The sequence below is a fragment of the Lutra lutra genome, chromosome 12, assembly GCF_902655055.1.
Source record: "Lutra lutra chromosome 12, mLutLut1.2, whole genome shotgun sequence".
In the NCBI taxonomy this organism is placed as follows: Eukaryota; Metazoa; Chordata; class Mammalia; order Carnivora; family Mustelidae; genus Lutra; species Lutra lutra.
Window position 1 is genome coordinate 48,035,232 of NC_062289.1, and position 18,979 is coordinate 48,054,210.

An 18,979-nucleotide genomic window follows, 5' to 3' on the forward strand; every position below is an offset into this window, starting at 1 on the left:
GCCAAGTGGGACAGGTCACCCCTTGGGCACTGCCCCTCTGCCCTGGTTTATTTTTTTTCTTTGCCCCCAGAAGGGCGCTTCTCCTGTCAAGTCCCTGCTGAATGGTCTGGCTCAAAATTAACCCTTTCCATGAAGCCTTCTGAGGGTTTCTCAACCACATAAGCCCCAACTCAGACCCCAATTCTCACAGAGTCTTATTTGAACTGCACCTCAAATACGTTTTGTTCAGTGGATTGTAGCTACGTGTCTATTTCTTCCATCTCCCCTCTTAGCTCACACTTGAGTGAAGGACAGGGATCAGCTGTGCTTTATGAGCCCAGCGATGTGGCCTTGCCAACAGGAAGGCCACAACAATGTTCTGAGTGTCTCAAAAACACTGGTGAGACAAAATTGAAAGATAGAGACATTTTAAAAAATTTAACATGAAGTAATAACTTAGAAGAAGCAAGCATGAGATACTGTTATGTTCTTTGGGAGCAGAAACAAGAGAAACCATGGGGGTTGGATGGGGAGGGGAAGCAGGATCCAGAGAAGGGGCTTACCTATGTTCAACGTCCCTTTCCATTTCTACAAAATATTGGAAATGACTTAATCCAATTGGTTTATAGGCTACTTATCAAGATGCCCTAAAGTTGGATCAGCAACCAATGGTAACTACTATTTCCAGCCACTTGGGATGTGTTCTGATACCTACAGTGAACTGAACATCTGGCATCTTTTCCAGAAGAACCATGTCACCAGGCAGGCCAAAGGACTTGATTTGGTAGGTGAGGTAGCCTCCGTATGAAGAAACCTACAGTTGTAATGATAGGATCAAGAGCACAAGCATTAGAAGAGCCCATGGAAACACTAATCACATAAAAACCACATAGGCACGTGAGATCTGGAAAGATACTATTTACCTGTTAGTGGTCATCTTGGGAGTGAAGAATTGAACATGGTATTTTAGCTCTCTACTTTGTACCATTTTATATCATTTAAGACGTTTGGTGTGAACATGATTGTTTCGCAAGCAAGAAGATGCTTCTCTTAAAAATAAAGATACTAGTGGAGCACCTGGGTGGCTCAGTAGGTTAAGCATCTGCCTTTGGCTCGGGTCATGATCTCAAGATCCTGGGATTGAGCCCTGCATCAGGCTCCCTGCTCAGTGGGAAGTCTGCTTCTCCCTCTGCCCTTCCTTGTGTGTGCTCGCTCTCTCGTTCTCTCTCTCTCTGTCTCAAATAAATAAATAAATAAATAAATAAATAAAATCTTAAAAAGAAAGAAAGATACTAGTCACACAGAAAGAAGTAAGATCTTTCTATTCTTGATGATGTCTAAACCAATGTTCATTTAATCTATAGCTACTCTAAGAAATCTAGGCTATTGGCTTCTTATTTCACTGAGAGAATTTGTTAATATCAGTTACAAAATGAACCTCTAGAAATAATTTTTTAAAAAACTTCTCCTGAGAGCAGATGGTGAGCATTTCCCACATGATCACTAAGCCATGCCAGACTGCTCCAGTGGGTATAAGGACCTTTTCTCAATGCCACCTAGTAGCACGATCATGGTGGAGGTTTAAGGTCATAGTTTGGGGATGGCTACTTCAACTCCGGTCCTGTCACTTCCCACCCATAAGGTAAAAACCAGTCAAGAAAGGAATAATTGAGAGAGAAAAGCAAGAGGCAGTATCACCTCAGAGTGGAACAGCACAGAACACCCTTCTTGAGACAGACGTATAATTTGGAGCAGGGGAGAGGGAACAGCATTTCTGGGCCCCCATTCACCAAAGTCCCCTAGAATCTGCAAACTGACCAAATCACAGAGCTATGATTGTAGAGTCTGGAAGTATTCCAGGTTAATAAATCATCCTACGGAGATTAAATACTGTCTTTCTGATGGGCTAAGGTGGTTTTTAAAATATGGCCACAGATTCTCTGATACTTTTGTCTTCAGGAGGTGGAGCTTAAATCTCCTCCTTGAAGTTGGACTGGACTTATGACTGGCTTCTAATGAACGGAATGTGGCAGAAGTAAGGGTACATTATTTCTGAAATTAGGTCATAAAAAGATTGTGGTTTCTATTCTGAGTTTCCCTCCCTCTCTCTCTCCATTTCTCTCTCTCTCTCCCCCCACCACCTATCTTTTTCTATTGGTTATTTTAGGAGAAGCCAGGTGCCCTGTCAGGGGGAGTCTTAGGTAGCACCTGGGGGACTCCTGGGATGAGTGCTCTCCTCAGTAGCCAGTGAGGAACAGAGGCTTATGACAACCACATGACTGAGCCCGGAGGTGGACCCTCCAGGTCTGGAGCCAGGCCCGGCCGACATCTCGCCCATAACTCTATGAGAAACCTTGAGCCATCTACTCCTGAATTCCTGATCCACAGAAACTGGGCAAGAGGACTGCTTCTTTAAGCTGCACAGTTTTGGGGTAATTGTTTGCAGAGTAATAGATGAGCTCTACACGGGATTGCCATGTGAAGGCGAAGATGAGCATTAAATGAGGGAGGAGAGGGGTTATAAGAGAGGAGCAACATTGCCCACACTCAAAGGTCAAAACCCAAAGTCCTTCAACCAGGAGACAGAATTATAGATCTCTGGCTGACAAGGCCCTCATATTTAGTGATTCTAAGAGAATATGCTGCCTCCTGAGCTGGGCCCTGTGACATCTACACCTTCTAGAACATTCTACCCTCTGCTACCTGGTGCATACGTTACTGGATGATGTTTCTACAGGAAGCCCACACTTCCGTCCTCTGAAACAAGTGTAGGGGGCCAAGCTATGCCAATTTGTGCAGCAAAGGAAGAGCAACTTGTTTACAAGCTCCCAGAGGAACAGGAGCGTCTCACTAACTGCCTGCGATTCTGCTAATGACAGCCAAGCTGCCCCCGGATCCTGTGCTTCTTTTAATAAGCTCGTGAGTCACTTTTCAGCTTTTGTTTTCCTGACAAGGAGCCTTTCTTCTGCTTTAAAACAAAGAATTCTTAGCACTGGCTTTGAAAAGCACACATGCCCCATTTGCAACAGGTATTATTTAAATGTTTAAGTAAAACCAGAGAAAAGCCGTGGTGCATGATTTCCTTTGCTGGGGAGCGAACACATGTGGGGTACACTCAGCCCCTCCCAGGGGAGGGCAGCATCTTTCCTGTGTTTGTAGCTCATCTAATTTCTTTAGTTTTAGTAACCCGAACTTCCTGACGCTTCCTTCCAGACAGGAAATGATGCTCACACAGTGACGGAGGGGGCTCGGCGAAGGCTCAGGAGAACGACAGGATGCCCTTACCTTGTCTCCCAGGTAGGAAAGAGGTGCAACCCAGGACGCACTGTGGACTGTGGAGGGCAGCTCCTGGAGGTCTGCGACCACGCTGCTGCTGCCCGGGTTGAAGGAGACAGGGATGTCTGTTCCGTCCGCCGTCTTCAGGCGCCAACCCATCATATCCACAAACTAGAACACAAGAGCAAAGGATGGAAACATGTGCCTTCAGCTTCTCTGGTGATGGCTGAATTATGCACAGTAGAAAAAACCATGGGGTGGCCATCTTGTTCTGGAGGCTTCCTGTATATGCCCCCTCCTGAGCTTGCACAGAACTCTCACCCAGCACTGCCTCCCACTGCCCCAAGACAACTAGGAGTTCTCAGACAACAGTGATCCTATGTATGTGGGATTGATCTTTGTATCCCAGCATACATCCTGGGTTCTTGACATTTAGCAGGTGTTCAATAAATGTCTGAGTAATATATAAATAAGTGTGGGAATAATAACTAGGACTATGGGCACATTTTAATAGTGAGTTCCTTAGAAAGCAAATGTGAGGTGGAACACAGTGGCCTGCTCTCATTACTTTCCTCTAAATAAATCCTCATAACTACATATTTCCCTGATCAGACAGGAAGCCAAGAGTTAAATGATGGGGGGAGGGGAGGAATTGATAAGACATTGATTAGGAATAATGTTTCTGGGCTCCTCTGAAGATAGAAGACTTCTGTGGATTTATAAACTAATATTTTTCCCTCAACTACAAGCCTACATTCCTTTTGGAAATGACATATATAAAATAACCTTTTCTTGAGTATCTGTTGGACGTAAGACATCGCTCATACAAAGAAAGGAACCATGAGATGCTGGTTCATGGAATAGTGGAGGCAACAAAAGTTTCAGTTTCATGGAGTTAATTAAAAAACTCACATAAATAATTTTAAAAATTTAACTTAAATGTTCATGTAAAGTAATTGAGACAGAAAGTAAAATGGAAAGAAAATAAGCAGATAAGAAGCAGCAAGGGAAAAGAGTGACCAACTCCATTTAGCCGATGAGTGTAGTGTTTATTGAGCACCTACTATATTCTGGATCCAGTGTTAGCCCCCGGGAATGCATAAGGAGCTTAAAAGCTAGTGTTGGAGGAAGATACATAATAAACAAATTTTAAAACTAAACTGTATAGTATGTCAGGAAGGGATAAATGCTAGAGTACACTAAGAAGGGTGAGCTACTTCATAGGGAGTGCTGAGGGAAGGCCCCTCTGAGCAGGAGCCGCTTGAGCCCACCTAACAAACTGGGGCACTGAGTATGAGAACATCTGTGGGAAGAGCACCGCAAGCTGAGGGATGCTGAGGGCGAAGTTTAACACTTCAACAAAGTAATATATAAAATCTCCACCAGCCCTTCATGCTCCAGGACAATCCACTTCTTCCCCACTTGGAAGTACTAACTAAAAACCAAACTTTGACTTCCTTGCATACCTTAGCTCTTCTTTTATGTGTACTGTGACAACGATTACTTATTCCAAAACAGAAGCAGCGGGTACAGCCCTTGGGATTTGCTGGGTCCAAGTAGAACGATCCTTCTCGACACACATTACATTCTGTACCCGCCACATTCTCCTATTGAAATAAAACACAAAACGAGAGATCATTTCCTCTAAAGCTTCTCTGATTTCAGTTTGCTACTTTCCCAAATTTATTGTCAATACAAGATGTTAGAACATGGATGCTAACAAAACATGAAATTTACATAGTTGTGAAGCTTTTCTGTCACATTAATTGTTTAAACTCTTCTACCATATTCAAGTGAAAGAGAGAATCTTCTAGATCTCACAAGATGCCCCTTGGCATCTTGAAGGTAGATAAATGGCAACATGAGGATTCACAATATGGGGGTCTTGGTTCACCCCACTTCCTACCACCTCAAAACATGTGCTGGGACTTAGAAGCTCTCTTATCACCTGACAGAATGCCCTGGAGCAGATTATTAACCTGGGATCTACGAGCTGGGAATAAAGTTTCCAGGGAATCTATGAACCTCTTAAAATTGTGGACTAAGGTTTATGGCAACTTTTCTGGAAAGGGTCTGTACCTGCCTTGTGATTCTCCAAAGGATAAGAGGGGGTCTTCCCTTCTGTTTCTATCAAACGAGCTAATAACTATTAAATGCTACATGCGTTGTAGAAATCGGTTACAGGTCAGTCCTACTTCCCATTTATTTTGCTATATTGACCCGACTCAAAGAACTTCCTCACTGACCAGTGGCTGACGTGACAGAACTGGACGTTCTGTCTTACCTTGCAGAGGCAAGCTCCGGTCCCTGGGTCACAGACTCCTGGCTCAGTCCCATCCCTGTTGCAGTGGCAGGGAAGGCACTCGGGTAAGTGATAAAACCCAGAAGCGCACCGGTCGCACTGCCGCCCTGTGACTCTGGGCTTGCACCTATATTCAAAGCAAAGGAGGCACAAGTTTTCATCACCGTCTCCACACAGTTCTGAAATCAGCCTGCGCTGTTGCAGAGCAGCTCTGACCCTGCTTCCCTGGGGGAGCCTAAAAGGACAAGCGTCGTGGGGGTGGGTGTTCCAGACAGAAGAAGAGAGGGGAACTGCCTGGTGTGTGCAGGAAGCACATGGATGAGTGGAGAAAGCTGACCCATGAACTGAAGAGGGAGGCAGAAGGCATCTCATGAGGACGGAGATGCTGGCTGTTGTGACACTGTCCAGTAGCAATGGAACGAGGTAGCTGAGCCCTGGGTAATGAGGGCCCTCTGGCCGGAGTACTGATCAGCTCTGGCACACAACAGAGTATCTTAATAACTCACCAAGGCTTCATATTCTCATCTGTGAAAGGGGAAAATTGCTAGCTGCTGCCTCCCAGGACTGCTGTGGAGACAGACGAGGCTGTGCCTGGCACATGGCAAGCTCTCAGAAAGGAATCACCATCTTGAGAAATTTTAAGTAGAAAGGGTGTGGTCAGATAAGTGTGTGTGGATGCAGTCAAGATGACCATTTCCACAGCTGGCTGTTCAGTCAGGAGGGAGAGGGGCTGAAGTAGGCCAAACACCCTGGGGATGGAGAGGAGGGAAGGGTTCCAAGCTATTTTGGGGTGAGGTTGCTGGGGCTTGTGCTGTTCTGGATGAGGGGACAGAAGAGGGGAAGGCAAGAAGACACTCGGTCATCCAGCCTGAGCACCAGAGTGGGTGCTGGTGTGGGCAGGGCTGGCGGGGAGGCTGTGCCTGGGCTCCAAGGAAGGCTCTGTGGGGAGCAGGGAGGGATCCACATGTCTGAGCACGTGAGCCACAAGAGTGGAGGGGAGAGCACAGAAGCTGACGGAAGAGTAGCCACTGCCAGCAGAACTGAGAAGCCCACCACCCCAAGGGTTGAGGAGAGGAGGAGGAAGTGGGTGCCAGCCTCCCGTAGCCTGATCTCGGAGCCCAAGCTGACGTCTGGTGGGACTCACATGCTGATCTCTTCTTTGTGGGTCTAAAGAAAGTACTAGGAAATGTGCTTTATATCAGAACATGGGAGTATAATCTGATCCAAAATATTTTATCATTAACTTGCTACCAATACCTGTTAAAATATCTTACCCAAGGGACCATCCTGAAAAAGAGAAATCCAACTTGATTTCCCACTAAGTCTGTCTTTGGCAAATATCTGCTTATAACCAAGGATAGAATTTTGTGTTTGATTAAGTACACATACTCGAGACCAGTCAGCCTACCTTTGAATTCCAGCTTTGCTGCTTACCAGCTATAGAACCTTGAGCAAATGAACCTCTTTGTAGCTGAATTTACTTACCCCTAAACATGGAGATCATAATACTGACTTTGTAGGATTATTGCAAAAATTAAATAAAGTAATATATGGAAAAGCCTTAGAGCAGGGCCATGCACACCTACAAGAATCTGCTATTACTATTCTTGCTATAGCATTGGCTCAGGGGAGCGAATGGGACTCCCTTTCTCCCACTCTGTACATCCAAAAAGATAGACTCAGTTTTTCCCCCAAGACCTGCTGGCAGGTCAAATGTCATTTCAGTTCCAGCCCCATCCCCCTTGTGTTCCTCCCCACCCAGTCCCTGCAGAAATTATTTTTGTAAGGAAGCAAGTGTTCTCCAAATCACACCTATGGCAAGGTAGATGGAAAGTGTCAACGTTCTGCTTAAAGAGATCACTCCCGTGTGGGGGATGGAAACTTTGGAAAGGGGTCAGAGATTCTTCTGGGAAGCTGGATAAACTGTGGACCACTCATAGATTTCATTCATTCATTCATTCATTCATTCATTCTCTCCCTGTCTCTCCAACACACACAAATTTGCATCCACTTTCAGAGGGTTCCTAGACTCTGACTGATAATACCTGCTCTCTTCTTGTGAATCTCAGACTAAAGGCAAACAGACAGTCCAGCCAAAAAGAAATGGCTGTTGCCAGATGACTCTCTATTTCTGGAGGGAGCAGCGAGGGTGGAGCATAAGGCTCTGGTGGTCCAGAGAGGGGAGTGAAGAGAGTACAGACAGACAGCCCTGCCCAACCAAAATTGTCAGAAAGAGGAACCCTCGATCAGGAGCAGAGCTGGGAGATGGCCTGACTTACATTGCACAGGCTCCTCTCCTCTCACCCGGCCAGGAGGAAAGGACACTGTGCAGAGACAGTGTTATTGTCACACACTGCCAGCTGGGCAGCTTGCTGAACCAAAGTCCATGTTTCTTTTAGCAAACACACAGGGCTTCTGGCTTATAGGTGCCTTAACTGAACGCTGGTGCCACAGGAGCCGCTCACATATGGAAAGCCATGGGTGGACAAGGCTAAGAGGGACCCCTGGAGCAAATGAGCTGGACCCGGGCCTGGAAGGCAAGGACAGGCAGACAGGAGCCTATTTTTTATATTTTCACTTGAGTGAAAAAGAAAGGAACTGGAGCGTTTTGCAGGGAGGGCAGCTGCGGAAGCTGCTTGTGGAGACAAGGAGAAACGGAAGCAAAATCCTTCCTTGCCTCCTTATTTCAGAAGGCTGTGAGATGGTGGTGGCGGGGACAGGTGGGCTGAGGGCATGTGGCCATGTCGGTGACGTGAGGCAAAGCTCTGGACCGCACTCCGCACACAAGTGCCTAAGAGTGGATGAGAAAAAGCAAGAAACCAGGCAGAGTGCGAAGAGCAGGGACCTGTGAGCTGACCCCAAAGGCCCCAGGTGGGGTTGACAAGGAAGGGTTAACCAAAACACAGAGAATATAACATCGGGATTCCTGAGCACTGAGCATATGAATCCTGGACAAAAACAAGCAACCAGAGGACTTTTTGGTGGTGTCATGACAACAGGGAATAAAAAGGAAACTTCTTCTGTAAAGTCTGGCTGAACATCTCTTAGAAACTAGCTAAAGTCAGCCTGACCTTGACACATTTCTCCAGAGAGATACTCTGCTGCCCAAAGAGCTGCCCTCCCTGAAAGGGCAAGGAGTCTCCGGCAGAAGCTGCCTGTAGGTGCGGAACAGCAGCGCTGGGGGTGTGGGTCAAGAGGATTCATCTCCAAGGCAATGGGCTCATGGCCAAGGCTTATGTAATAACATGTGCGCATGTGTGTGTGCTCTCCATGTGGCACAGACAACTAGAAAGCCAGGTGTTAGAGGAAACTCTACCTTTTGCTCATTACGTATGGTGGGTCTCTTAATATTACACTCCCATCGACTCCAGTTGTCATCTAGAGTCCAAAGTCTACCTTCTGCCTTCATTGATTTACTCAATAATCACCAAGTGTGGTAGGGGATGCAGGGGGGAGGGGAAAAAGTAGAGTTAGTCGGTCTTGACCTTGGCACATTTCCACTGAGAACACAGGACACAGAGATGCCAAAAGTGAGGTAATCACATGAAAACTGGGATGGCCAGCTTGAGGCACTGAGATGTTGAGGATGTCCCTGTGGACTCTAGAAGGCTTCGTGCCTTCTTGGGGTTTGTACTTTTCACACATAATTCTTGAAGGATACACAGAATGTGGGGGTAACAGTAGAGCGAGGAGGAGAACTCATGCCTGGAGAACTGAACATATGTAAAGTGTTTAGAGAAAGTAAGAAAACCAAGCCAGAGAAGAAAGCTGCAAAAAGGCTTAAGTTAGGGTAGTGGGGGGCCATATGACCATGAAAGCTGGTCTTTATCCTGTCAGGGAGCTGAGACAGGCTCTTGTGCAGAGTAATGTGATGGAAGTGGCACCTGGGAGACTGGCACACAACATGGCGCCCACCATGCCACATTGCCATTAGTGGTTCGTACAGCTTCCCCTGCGAGACCATGACCTCTGATAGATGAGGCACAGCACCCAAGCTAGAGTCAGTGCTAGATCTGGTTTGAGCAATAAAATATATTGGTATCTAACAAAACAGAATTTTTTTAAAAGATTTTATTTATTTATTTGACAGAGAGAGAGAGATCACAAGTAGGCAGAGAGTCAGGCAGAGAGAGAGGAGGAAGCAGGCTCCCTGCCGAGCAGAGAGCCTGATGCGGGTCTCGATCCCAGGACCCTGGGATCATGACCTGAGCTGAAGGCAGAGGCTTTTTAACCCACTGAGCCACCCAGGCACCCACAAAACAGGATTTAAGGCAAAAATAAAAAATCACAGTAACTGAGAAAAGTGTTTCATCCTAGCTAAAAAAAACACCAAGAAGATAAAATCACAAGCCTATATGCATTTATCAACATTGCCTCAAGTTCTGTAGACTAGATTAATAGTTCCATGTGTTAGTGCCAAAATTATGGGGAAAACAGATTTTTAAATCCGGGTAATTGTGTATTTGGCATATTCCCTTTCAAGTAAGGAGCCAAAAAGGGGGTAGGGGACAAATGAAGAATGAGTACATGAGTAAACCAGGAAAAGAAGGTCAGTTAGGAGAGCATGGAATCTTTCAAAGGTGAGAGGGTCAAGGAACTTAACCAAGGTAGCAGCAGAGAGCAGAGAGCCATGGAAAGAAAGGAGAGGATACATACCCGGCCAGAAGTTGACACCTGATCAACTGTAGGGAAAAGGGGTTATTCTTAGATGATACTGGGATTTCAGGCTTTGGGGACTGGGAAGGGACTGTCACCAGTAAGTAGAATTTAAAAAAAAAAAAAAGGAAGAAAAAAAGTAAAAAAGAGAAATGGTTTGAAGGCAAGGCAAGACAATGACATGGGTTTCAACTATGGAATCAGAATTTTGGAGTTGTAAGGGCCCTTCAAGTTCATCAAATACTTCATTATACATATGAGGGGACAGGTATTCAAAGAGTTTAGGGGACTTGTCCGAGGTCCCTTAAGTAAAGCCAATAAAAGAAGAGAGGTTGAATTGATTTGCAATGAAGGTGGGATAAGCTAGCCATCGAGGGTCAGGACCAGAGCTCCGGCTCTGGAGTGGGGGTGACTGAAGCCAGGAGAATGGGCTGGGCCCATTCCATATGAAGCCTGTGCAAACTCACACCACACATCTTTGTCTGCGGGAGATGGAACCAGGGACAAAGCCACAGAGCGATCATTCAGAGAGACATGGAGAAAGACACTGGTGTTACAGAATGTTAAGGAAGACAAAGAAAATGGAGGTAAGAATTCTGAGCTCTATATCCCTGTGGCAGGACCCCGTCCACCCTGCTCACCACCAAGGCCCAGTGTTCCCTGTCCGCCTCCCAGCTGCCTGGAATATACCGTTCCTATTAATCAATGACGTGCATCCTAAGAATTGCTTCTCCAAGTTGGTACGGCTGATGGAACTATGCCTGTAGCTGGAAGCACTTCGTCCCAAGAAGGCCAAGTCTACGACCTTTCCGGGTATTTTATTTTTCCATCTAACACAAACATTGAGTAAATCTGTGGGGATTCATGGAGATAGGGGTCCCTCCCCCACAAAAGGCATTCCTTTTGCTACTGCTATTCTGAAAATGCACATTTGTACACGTGGCTTTACTGAAAGATCCTGATGGAGCACCATCTCCTCTAGTTGATCTAATAGCCTGAAAGGGGGGCGCCTGGGTGGCTCCGTGGGCTAAAGCCTCTGCCTTCGGCTCAGGTCATGATCTCGGGTCCTAGAATTGAGCCCCGCATCGGGCTCTCTGCTCAGCAGGGAGCCTGCTTTCCCCCCTCTCTCTCTGCCTGCCTCTCTGCCCACTTGCGATCTCTGCCTGTCAAATAAATAAATAAATAAAATCTTTAAAAAAAAAAGATTTTATTTATTTATTTGACAGACAGAGATCGCAAGTGGGCAGAGAGGCAGGCAGAGAGAGAGAGAGGTGGAAGCAGGCTCCCTGCTATTCAGAGAGCCCGATGTGGGGCTCGATCCCAGGACCCTGGAATCATGACTCGAGCCGAAGGCAGAGGCTTTAACCCATGGAGCCACCCAGGCACCCCTAAATAAATAAAATCATTAAAAAAAAAATAGCCTGAAAGGGGTCAGCTAGTTTTTTAAAGCAGTGATGCCTGGCTTCTTGTATCTGTCAATGATTGACAAAATCTTCTGAGGATATTCTAGCCCTTTTGTTTGTTCACAGAATCTGATGACATAACCTTCCATTATTAAAAGCAAGGCAAAGGTACATTTTCATTGGCTTTCTATCAGATTGAATTAGTGTTGCTATTAAAAACAAAATCTTGATCAATATAAGCATCTTTAGGACCTTGATCTAGCACCAGAGAAAATAATGGACTTCTTGGCATTTGTACAATATAATTTTGCAATATTTTGCATGTTACAATCAGAGATTGAAGAGGAAATAGAACAGGATTTTAAATTTAGGTAGGAAGGTAGAGATAATTTTACCAAATGTTTAATGGCTTAGGAAACTGAGAGCCAGAAAGGCAGAGTAACTTGCTCAGTCTTCTAGCTAGTTTAAGACAAAGGTGAGTCGAGGACTCAGTTTTATGGCTGCAACCTAATTTATTCCCAATTGCTTCTAAAATTATACCAGTTTTAATAAGGTAGAGATTGAATAAGGTAGAGATTGCTACAATTATTTTTATAACTTATTTTAAGGTAGATTAATATTTTTAATAGTTTCATTTTCTTTTAATATGATAAACTTGAACACCTATAAACAGTGAAATAAAATTTGAAAATTCCAATTTTTAAGCTTTGTGATCTGTGACAATATGTACACCTTCAAGAGAGTCTGTTTTATCACTGAAAAAGGATGTATTTTTCTACTTGTTGCAAGTTCCAGGTTTCTTTGATCATTTCTTTCCTGTGAACTTTAGGTTCCTCCAAACACATTCTTCATTTTCATTAGGAAATTTCATTTGGGGGTGGAAGAAGGACATTCTTTCTTCTAATATTTTCTAAAGAAATAATCTTTTGGGTAATCAAAAGCCTTTTCAGCTTCAAGAGTGGAATTAACATGAGTAATCTGTATGATTTATAGCCATCATAAACTGAAAATTTTTCTGAGACTATCTGTTAAGAGCCCTTTCATGACAAATCACTTTGATCATGGAGAGATAAGTCATCCCATTAGGTTATTACAGTCTCTTTGGTAACGTCAAGATAAACAATTTCACCTTTTGGTTCGGGTGAGATACAGGTCAAAGAGACTCCATTCCTGTTGGTGTTTCCTTGGGTTTGGGCAAAACTGTGCAGCATGCCTTGGACCTGAGTTAGGGCTTTTCCAGTCAACAGAATTGTCATTGTTCTATGCAACTAATGAATCATTGAACACGACGCAAAAAACTAATGATGTACTACATGTTGGCTAACTGAATTTAAATTTTGAAAAATGGGAAAAAATTGTCATTGGCCAGTGAAAGTTTGTTAAACGCCCCTTATAATTTCTACCTAAGATACTAGAGTAAAACTATTTATTTATTACAGATGGTGCCTCGATGTGTTTTTAAAATTTTCAATGCTTTTTTTTTTTTTAAGATTTTGTTTATTTATTTGACACAGAGAGAGATCACAAGTAGGCAGAGAGGCAGGCAGAGAGGGGTGGGGGGGAGCAGGCTCCCTGCTGAGCAGAGAGCCCAATTCGGGGCTTGATCCTAGGACCCTGAGATCATGACCTGAGCCAAAGGCAGAGGCTTAACCCACTTGGCCACCCAGGCGCCCTTTAATGCATCCTTGATTTCCCTTTTCTGCGGCAGCAGCATTCGGAAGCCACGTGTGCGGTTGTGTCTGCAGCAACTTATTCTGTTGACCAGTTACTCCCCCTTAAAACTCTCCCATTATTTCTCAGACGGAGAATTCCTCTCTATCCCCTGCTTGAAAACTGAGTCTCCATCTCCTCGGCTCCTCTGCCTCCCACAGTTAAAGGAAGGTACCCCCGCAGAACGCACAGTGGCTGTTTCCTCCTGTGTGTCCATGCCTCCTCCTTGGGGTCCTCCTCACTCTAACCGAGTCCCAAACTTCCATTCCAGCCCCAAGCTCTTGACTTGTATATTCTGCTTGTAAAAGAAAAACCGAAGTAGACATTACGGAAAAACAGCGCTCTGCTGGTCTGCCTTGACCTTATTTTTATGGCTGTGTGTTTCTTTTAATTATATGGGAGTGCTGTAATGTTTTCAGTATTTAGGGCTTTAAGTTGCTTCATGGAGATGTGATTGGGCCACTACAGAATCCTGCGCTCCAGCCTCTGCCAGGACTCCCGGGCCCGTGTAACCTTTCCATGCGCGCTTGCTGGTCCTGCTTGCTGGTCCTCCTCTCCTGCTCTTCCCAGGGTTTCTCATCCTCCAGGTGACTGATGCATTGTTTATTCTGCTGTTCAAATGGAACCTGTTCTTTTGGCCTTTTTTTTAGATTTTATTTATTTGAGAGGGAAAGAGAGAGAGGGTGCGCGAGCAGGAGAAGGAGGGGCAGAAAGAGAGGGAGAAGCGGATTCCCCAGTGAGCAGGGAGTCGGATGCAGGGCTCGATCCCAGAACCTGAGATCATGACCTGAGTCAAAGGCAGATGCTTGGGGCGCCTGGGTGGCTCCGTGGGTTAAGCCTCTGCCTTCAGCTCAGGTCAGGATCCCAGGGTCCTGGGATCGAACCCCACATTGGGCTCTCTGCTCAGCAGGAAGCCTGCTTCCCTCTCTCTCTCTGCCTACTTGTGATCTCTGTCTGTCAAATAAATAAATAAAATCTTAAAAAAAAAAAAAAAAGCAGATGCTCAACTGACTGAGCCACCCAGGAGCCGCCTGTTTGTGTGTCTTTTAGACAGGGGTACTGCTGACATGTTTCAACAGCAACAGACCGCTTGACTGACTGCCTTTTAACTCTTGTTCTAACTCTCCTGTGATCACCTTTTCAAACCCAAGATGGCGGACCTTGTTGGTATTGCCGTCTTGGCTTCCTGGATAGAAATATTCCATCCTCCTTATCCTTGTGGATGTTTCCATTGAGAGCCACACATTTTATTCACAAATATGCTGGAGCTCTGGTGTCAAATGTTTATGACTGGCCACCAGTGGGCTGTCTCTAAGAGAGTTCTGGTTTTCCAGAAAGGGAGATTGGCACCTCTGGGAACATGAAAAGGGAGAGGTGAGTGGTAAGGGAGTGACGGCAAATAATAGTGCACATTCCCTATTTGAGGGAGGAAGGCTCTGGTACAGATAGAAAAGAACAAAATGGAAATCATAGTGGAGCTATTAGCCTCCAGACAGAAAGTGATACCCACCACTGAAAGAACAGAAGGAAAAAAGACAGCTCTGTGGAATGAAGAGGTCAGGAGAGGAGATGTCGGAAGGAATACCAAACAGCCCCGCTGAACTGAGGCCGTGTGGTGGTGTGATCGACCAAATCTATGAGATTCTGGTATTTGTCCAGCTACTGTTTCAGACCAAGGGTTCAAAGAGAGGGAATGGAGGCAGTTTTCCCTGGGGAGGCAAACATAGGTCAGCCACGAAGTCACAGGATCACACACAGCTCGTCTTTCTCTCTCCCTTCTGTAAAGTTGATTGCATCAAGATCGGCACAGACAGGGTCTCTTCACTTCCCAAGCTCCTCCCGCCTCTGCAGCCAGGAGCCTATGAGCATCCCCTCGGGCCCGGTGTAGCTCTGAGCTTACGCACTCCTGCGCATCTGTGCTCTGGGCCCAGGTGCCACTGTCCTCGGGAATAAGCTAGAGGTTTCCACGGGCCCATGGGCGCCTTCTAGACCTAGTGTAGGATCTCCAGTAATGAACTAAGAGCCTGACTTTCGTTCAGAGAACAGCTTAAGCACTGGACAGAACAGAACCTAGTGTATGAGAACTTGTGGTGATTAAACAACTCCGGACATCACCCCAAAATCCTTTCTGCAAATCGCCTTCGGTGTCCACTCACAGTCTGAGTGGGGTGAGCAACGGAGCTGACTCAGGGTGCGCTCACAGCTGTGGTTTGAAAGACTTGGAATGTTTCATGACTCACATTGTCACTCTGCTTCCTTTCCTGTGGCACAAAGGGGCTGGGAGGCCCCCGGGCAGCAATTAAAGGTGTGGGGAAGGGTCCTTCCTTTTCCTTAGGAAAAGTGATTGTCACCATTACAGAGAGTTGAGCTTGGCCCCCAGAAAGATATGTTCGAGTTCTTATCTCCGGTACCTGAGAAGGTGATCTGATTTGGAAAGAGGGTGTTTGCAGATATAATCAAGCGACGATGAGGTCATGCTGGCCTAAGGTGGGTCCTGATCCAGTCCAACTCATGTCCTTATGAGAAGAGGCGCACACAGAGAAGAGGGCGCCATGTAAGGACCGAGACACGCCAGGCACATCCCTGTCACAGCGGAGCAGAGATTGGAGTGACAGGTCCACAAGCCAAGCAACTCCAAGGATTGCTGGGAACACGAGAAGGTAAGAGAAAAGCACAGAACAGATTCTCTCCCAGAGACTTGAGAAAGGGCACGGTGCTGTCAACACCTTGATTTCAGGCTTTCGGCCTTTAGGACTATGAGAAAATAAATTTCTATTGCTTTAAGTCACCCTGTTTGTGGTAATTTGTTACAACAGCCACAGCAAATGAGAGCCGCCCTTGAGCTGGGGTCACAGATGCCTGCCGCTGTCCCCACCCACCCACCCACGGCTGTCACACCCAGATCACCCACACAGACCCCAAAACATCTACTCCCCATAGGTGGGGGAGCGTAGGGTGGGCGGTGAGCCCTACACGGGCTCCTGCACACTGCCATACCGCAGGGGATGTGGAAGCTCAGTGTTCCGCCCCCATAACCCCCTCCTGACTCTTTCCAGCCACTTCTAGAAGAATGGATCCATCTGGCATCCCGTGGGGCCATTCCCCAGTCCTGCTGAGATCAGGCTCAGTACCTGCAATCACGGGACACTGGCCTCTAGCTCCCGACACAGAGCTCAACCCACGGAGCCAAAGCTCTTAGCAACGCAGCATTTGTGGGAACTGACGTTTGCCACTGCCCCTTACCAGTCGTGCACAGGGCCTCTCAGTCAGTCCCAAGGGCAGCCTCACTCTCAGGTCAGGCTCTCCAGCGTCTACCTTCCTCCCTCGCCTGCCCCCTCAGCGCCCCCCGCCAAGGCCCAGCACACCTTTGAGTTTGCCTGAGGGCAGCAGGCCTGAGGCCCTTGGACTTTGTCACACACCGTCCTCAACAAAAACGCCAGCTTACCCTTGAATGAAGACTTGGAGCCCAAACCTAAATACCAATGGATAGGTGCTCGCCACACAGTGACACAGTAGAAGAAAAGAAAACTTAATTATGCATACATATTGGACACCCCGAGAATAATGCTGCAGAGTCTGAGAAGGCAGTTTGTGGCCCTCAGTTTGTGGGCTCTGCCAGGCTACCCTGAACCTGAGGGGCCCAGTTACCCCACACACCACAGCCCATCTAGGGTGGGGAGCTCCACCCTGAGGTGAGCATGGTGCCATCTTTGGACCTGTGAGACATGGGAAGGAATGGTGACTGGTGTGTGCAGAGGACACCTTCCCTAGGACCTAACAGGTTAATCCCCCAGGCTCACCTGCACTGCCCATGGTCCCTGTTGCATTCTGGGGTGGTGACCCCAACTGTGCCTCTCCTGGAACAGTTGCAACCTTCACAGCCAGCCAGGGGGTGGAAGCTGAAGGAATGCATGTCACACGCCTCACACTGGGGCCTGACGGTGCGGGGAGGGCAGAGGCACTTCCCTGTCATCTCTTCACAGAGGCGTGGGCCACAGTTGCAAGCTGGCCAGAGAATAAAGAGACACGGTGTAAGGGAGAGATGCCACCTGGCCTCTAGCAGACTTCACCCACTGCCAGCATTTCCAGAAGCTTCCAAGGGGCCTGGGATAAACATCTTGCTTTTTTCTTCATTATGGCATTACTGAGTGCAGCTGATCTGAAAGGTATCTTTCTTGGGGCTCGGACCAACTATACCAAATGCTCACAGCACCTATAGTGTGGGAACGTTGACTGACGCCGCAGCTGGACCCACTGGTACCAAGACAGGAGCTTCAAGGAACTCACCCAGCCATAGTTACAAGCCATTCTAATGAGACACCTCTCATCTGTCGGGGGGCCTCTCCATACGGGCTCCCTGAAGGGGCTCCATGTCACCTTAGAGTGACAGAGCTCTAGGTCAGGGCATAAAGCAGCAGCAGGATCCTCATTAGGCAAGGGCTGGTCTCCAGGTGAAGACTCTGTTTGCACCACACACATACCCCTCGCTGCCACCCCATGGCAGGTACTGACTCTGTGTCTCAGGCCACAGGATGGGTCTTCGATAAAAGTCCCCAGGTTCCCATTCAGAAAGCACTAGGCGCCTGTGACCTTGGCTCTCCTCTTATTTCAACTGAGTTTTGGTTAGGCTGCAAAAATTGAAGGGGCTTCCCCGAGGAAGAGGGATGGAGCTAATAGTTCGATGCTTAAGGCTCTTTAAACTCACCTGTTTTGCCAAGCGCTTGAGTCACATAGCATGGGAAACACAAATGTTTATCTTCTAGAACCTACCTACTCAGACTGTACTCCATGGACCCCTGGCATGGGCATCATCTGAGTGCTTAAGAGAAATGCAGACTCTGAGGCCCCCACCAAGGACTCCTGAGTCAGAATCTGCATTTTCACAAGATCCCCAGGTGAGTGTCCAGCAGAGTGAAATTCAAGAAGGCCTGCCCTAGATGAGCGGCAGCCACCTGGGACCAGAGACAACCTTGGATGCCCCCGACATGCACTTACGTTTGCAATGTGGGAATCCATAGTAGCCCGTTCGACATCGGGTACACTGCCGCCCAATGACACTGGGCCGGCACGGGCACTGCCCACCCTCTGAGCTGCAGTGTTGGCCAATGGCTCCGGTGGGGTGGCACTCACAAGGCAGTGCTCCCTTGTGGTAGAGGGCCACCAGGGACCTGGCGGAGTTCTTACAGAATCCAGAGGCTGTCTGGGGGCTGTGAAGACAAAAACAGCTCATGGCATTATCCCGGGAGGCGATAAATCCCAACTTTCTCCTTCCCACTTGCTCTGCCAACTGGTGTTTTGGGGGAGGAGCTCTGGCTGTGAAGTCTGGGAAGAAATGAGAGACTACCCTAAGCCTGGATTCACAGCCAGTGACAGCCAGCCTTCCTTCTACCCATCCACTCCAAAACACATCCCAGGACCTGTGGGTGGGAACTTTTGGTGGCTGAAATAAAAGGGTGAAAATTCACCTATAGGATGAATTCTATGGTATGTGAATTATATCTCAATAAGGCGGTTACAAAAAAAATTATACCTAGAGGTGTATGCACCAATAATAATAACAATGGGAGGAGGCAGTGGCAAAGTGTCTACTTTTATTGAATGTTGTTGTGCTAGAAGTTTTGCCTACATCCCACTTAACCTCACAACCACCCAA

At 47.0% G+C, this 18,979-nt stretch overlaps 1 protein-coding gene across 2 annotated transcripts in view; it reads right to left on the bottom strand.

Annotated features, from left to right (window-relative positions):
• Positions 1–18,979, bottom strand: part of LAMA3 (laminin subunit alpha 3) — a 262,818-nt gene that overhangs the window by 85,964 nt on the left and 157,875 nt on the right. For both annotated transcript variants that reach the window (XM_047697035.1, XM_047697036.1), the window contains exons 31-36: positions 18,322–18,533; positions 17,127–17,331; positions 5,540–5,684; positions 4,722–4,862; positions 3,265–3,426; positions 695–793 (exon numbers count right to left, since the gene is read on the bottom strand). In XM_047697035.1, coding sequence (XP_047552991.1) covers positions 695–793; positions 3,265–3,426; positions 4,722–4,862; positions 5,540–5,684; positions 17,127–17,331; positions 18,322–18,533 — 964 coding nt within the window. The remainder of the gene's footprint in view (positions 1–694; positions 794–3,264; positions 3,427–4,721; positions 4,863–5,539; positions 5,685–17,126; positions 17,332–18,321; positions 18,534–18,979) is intronic.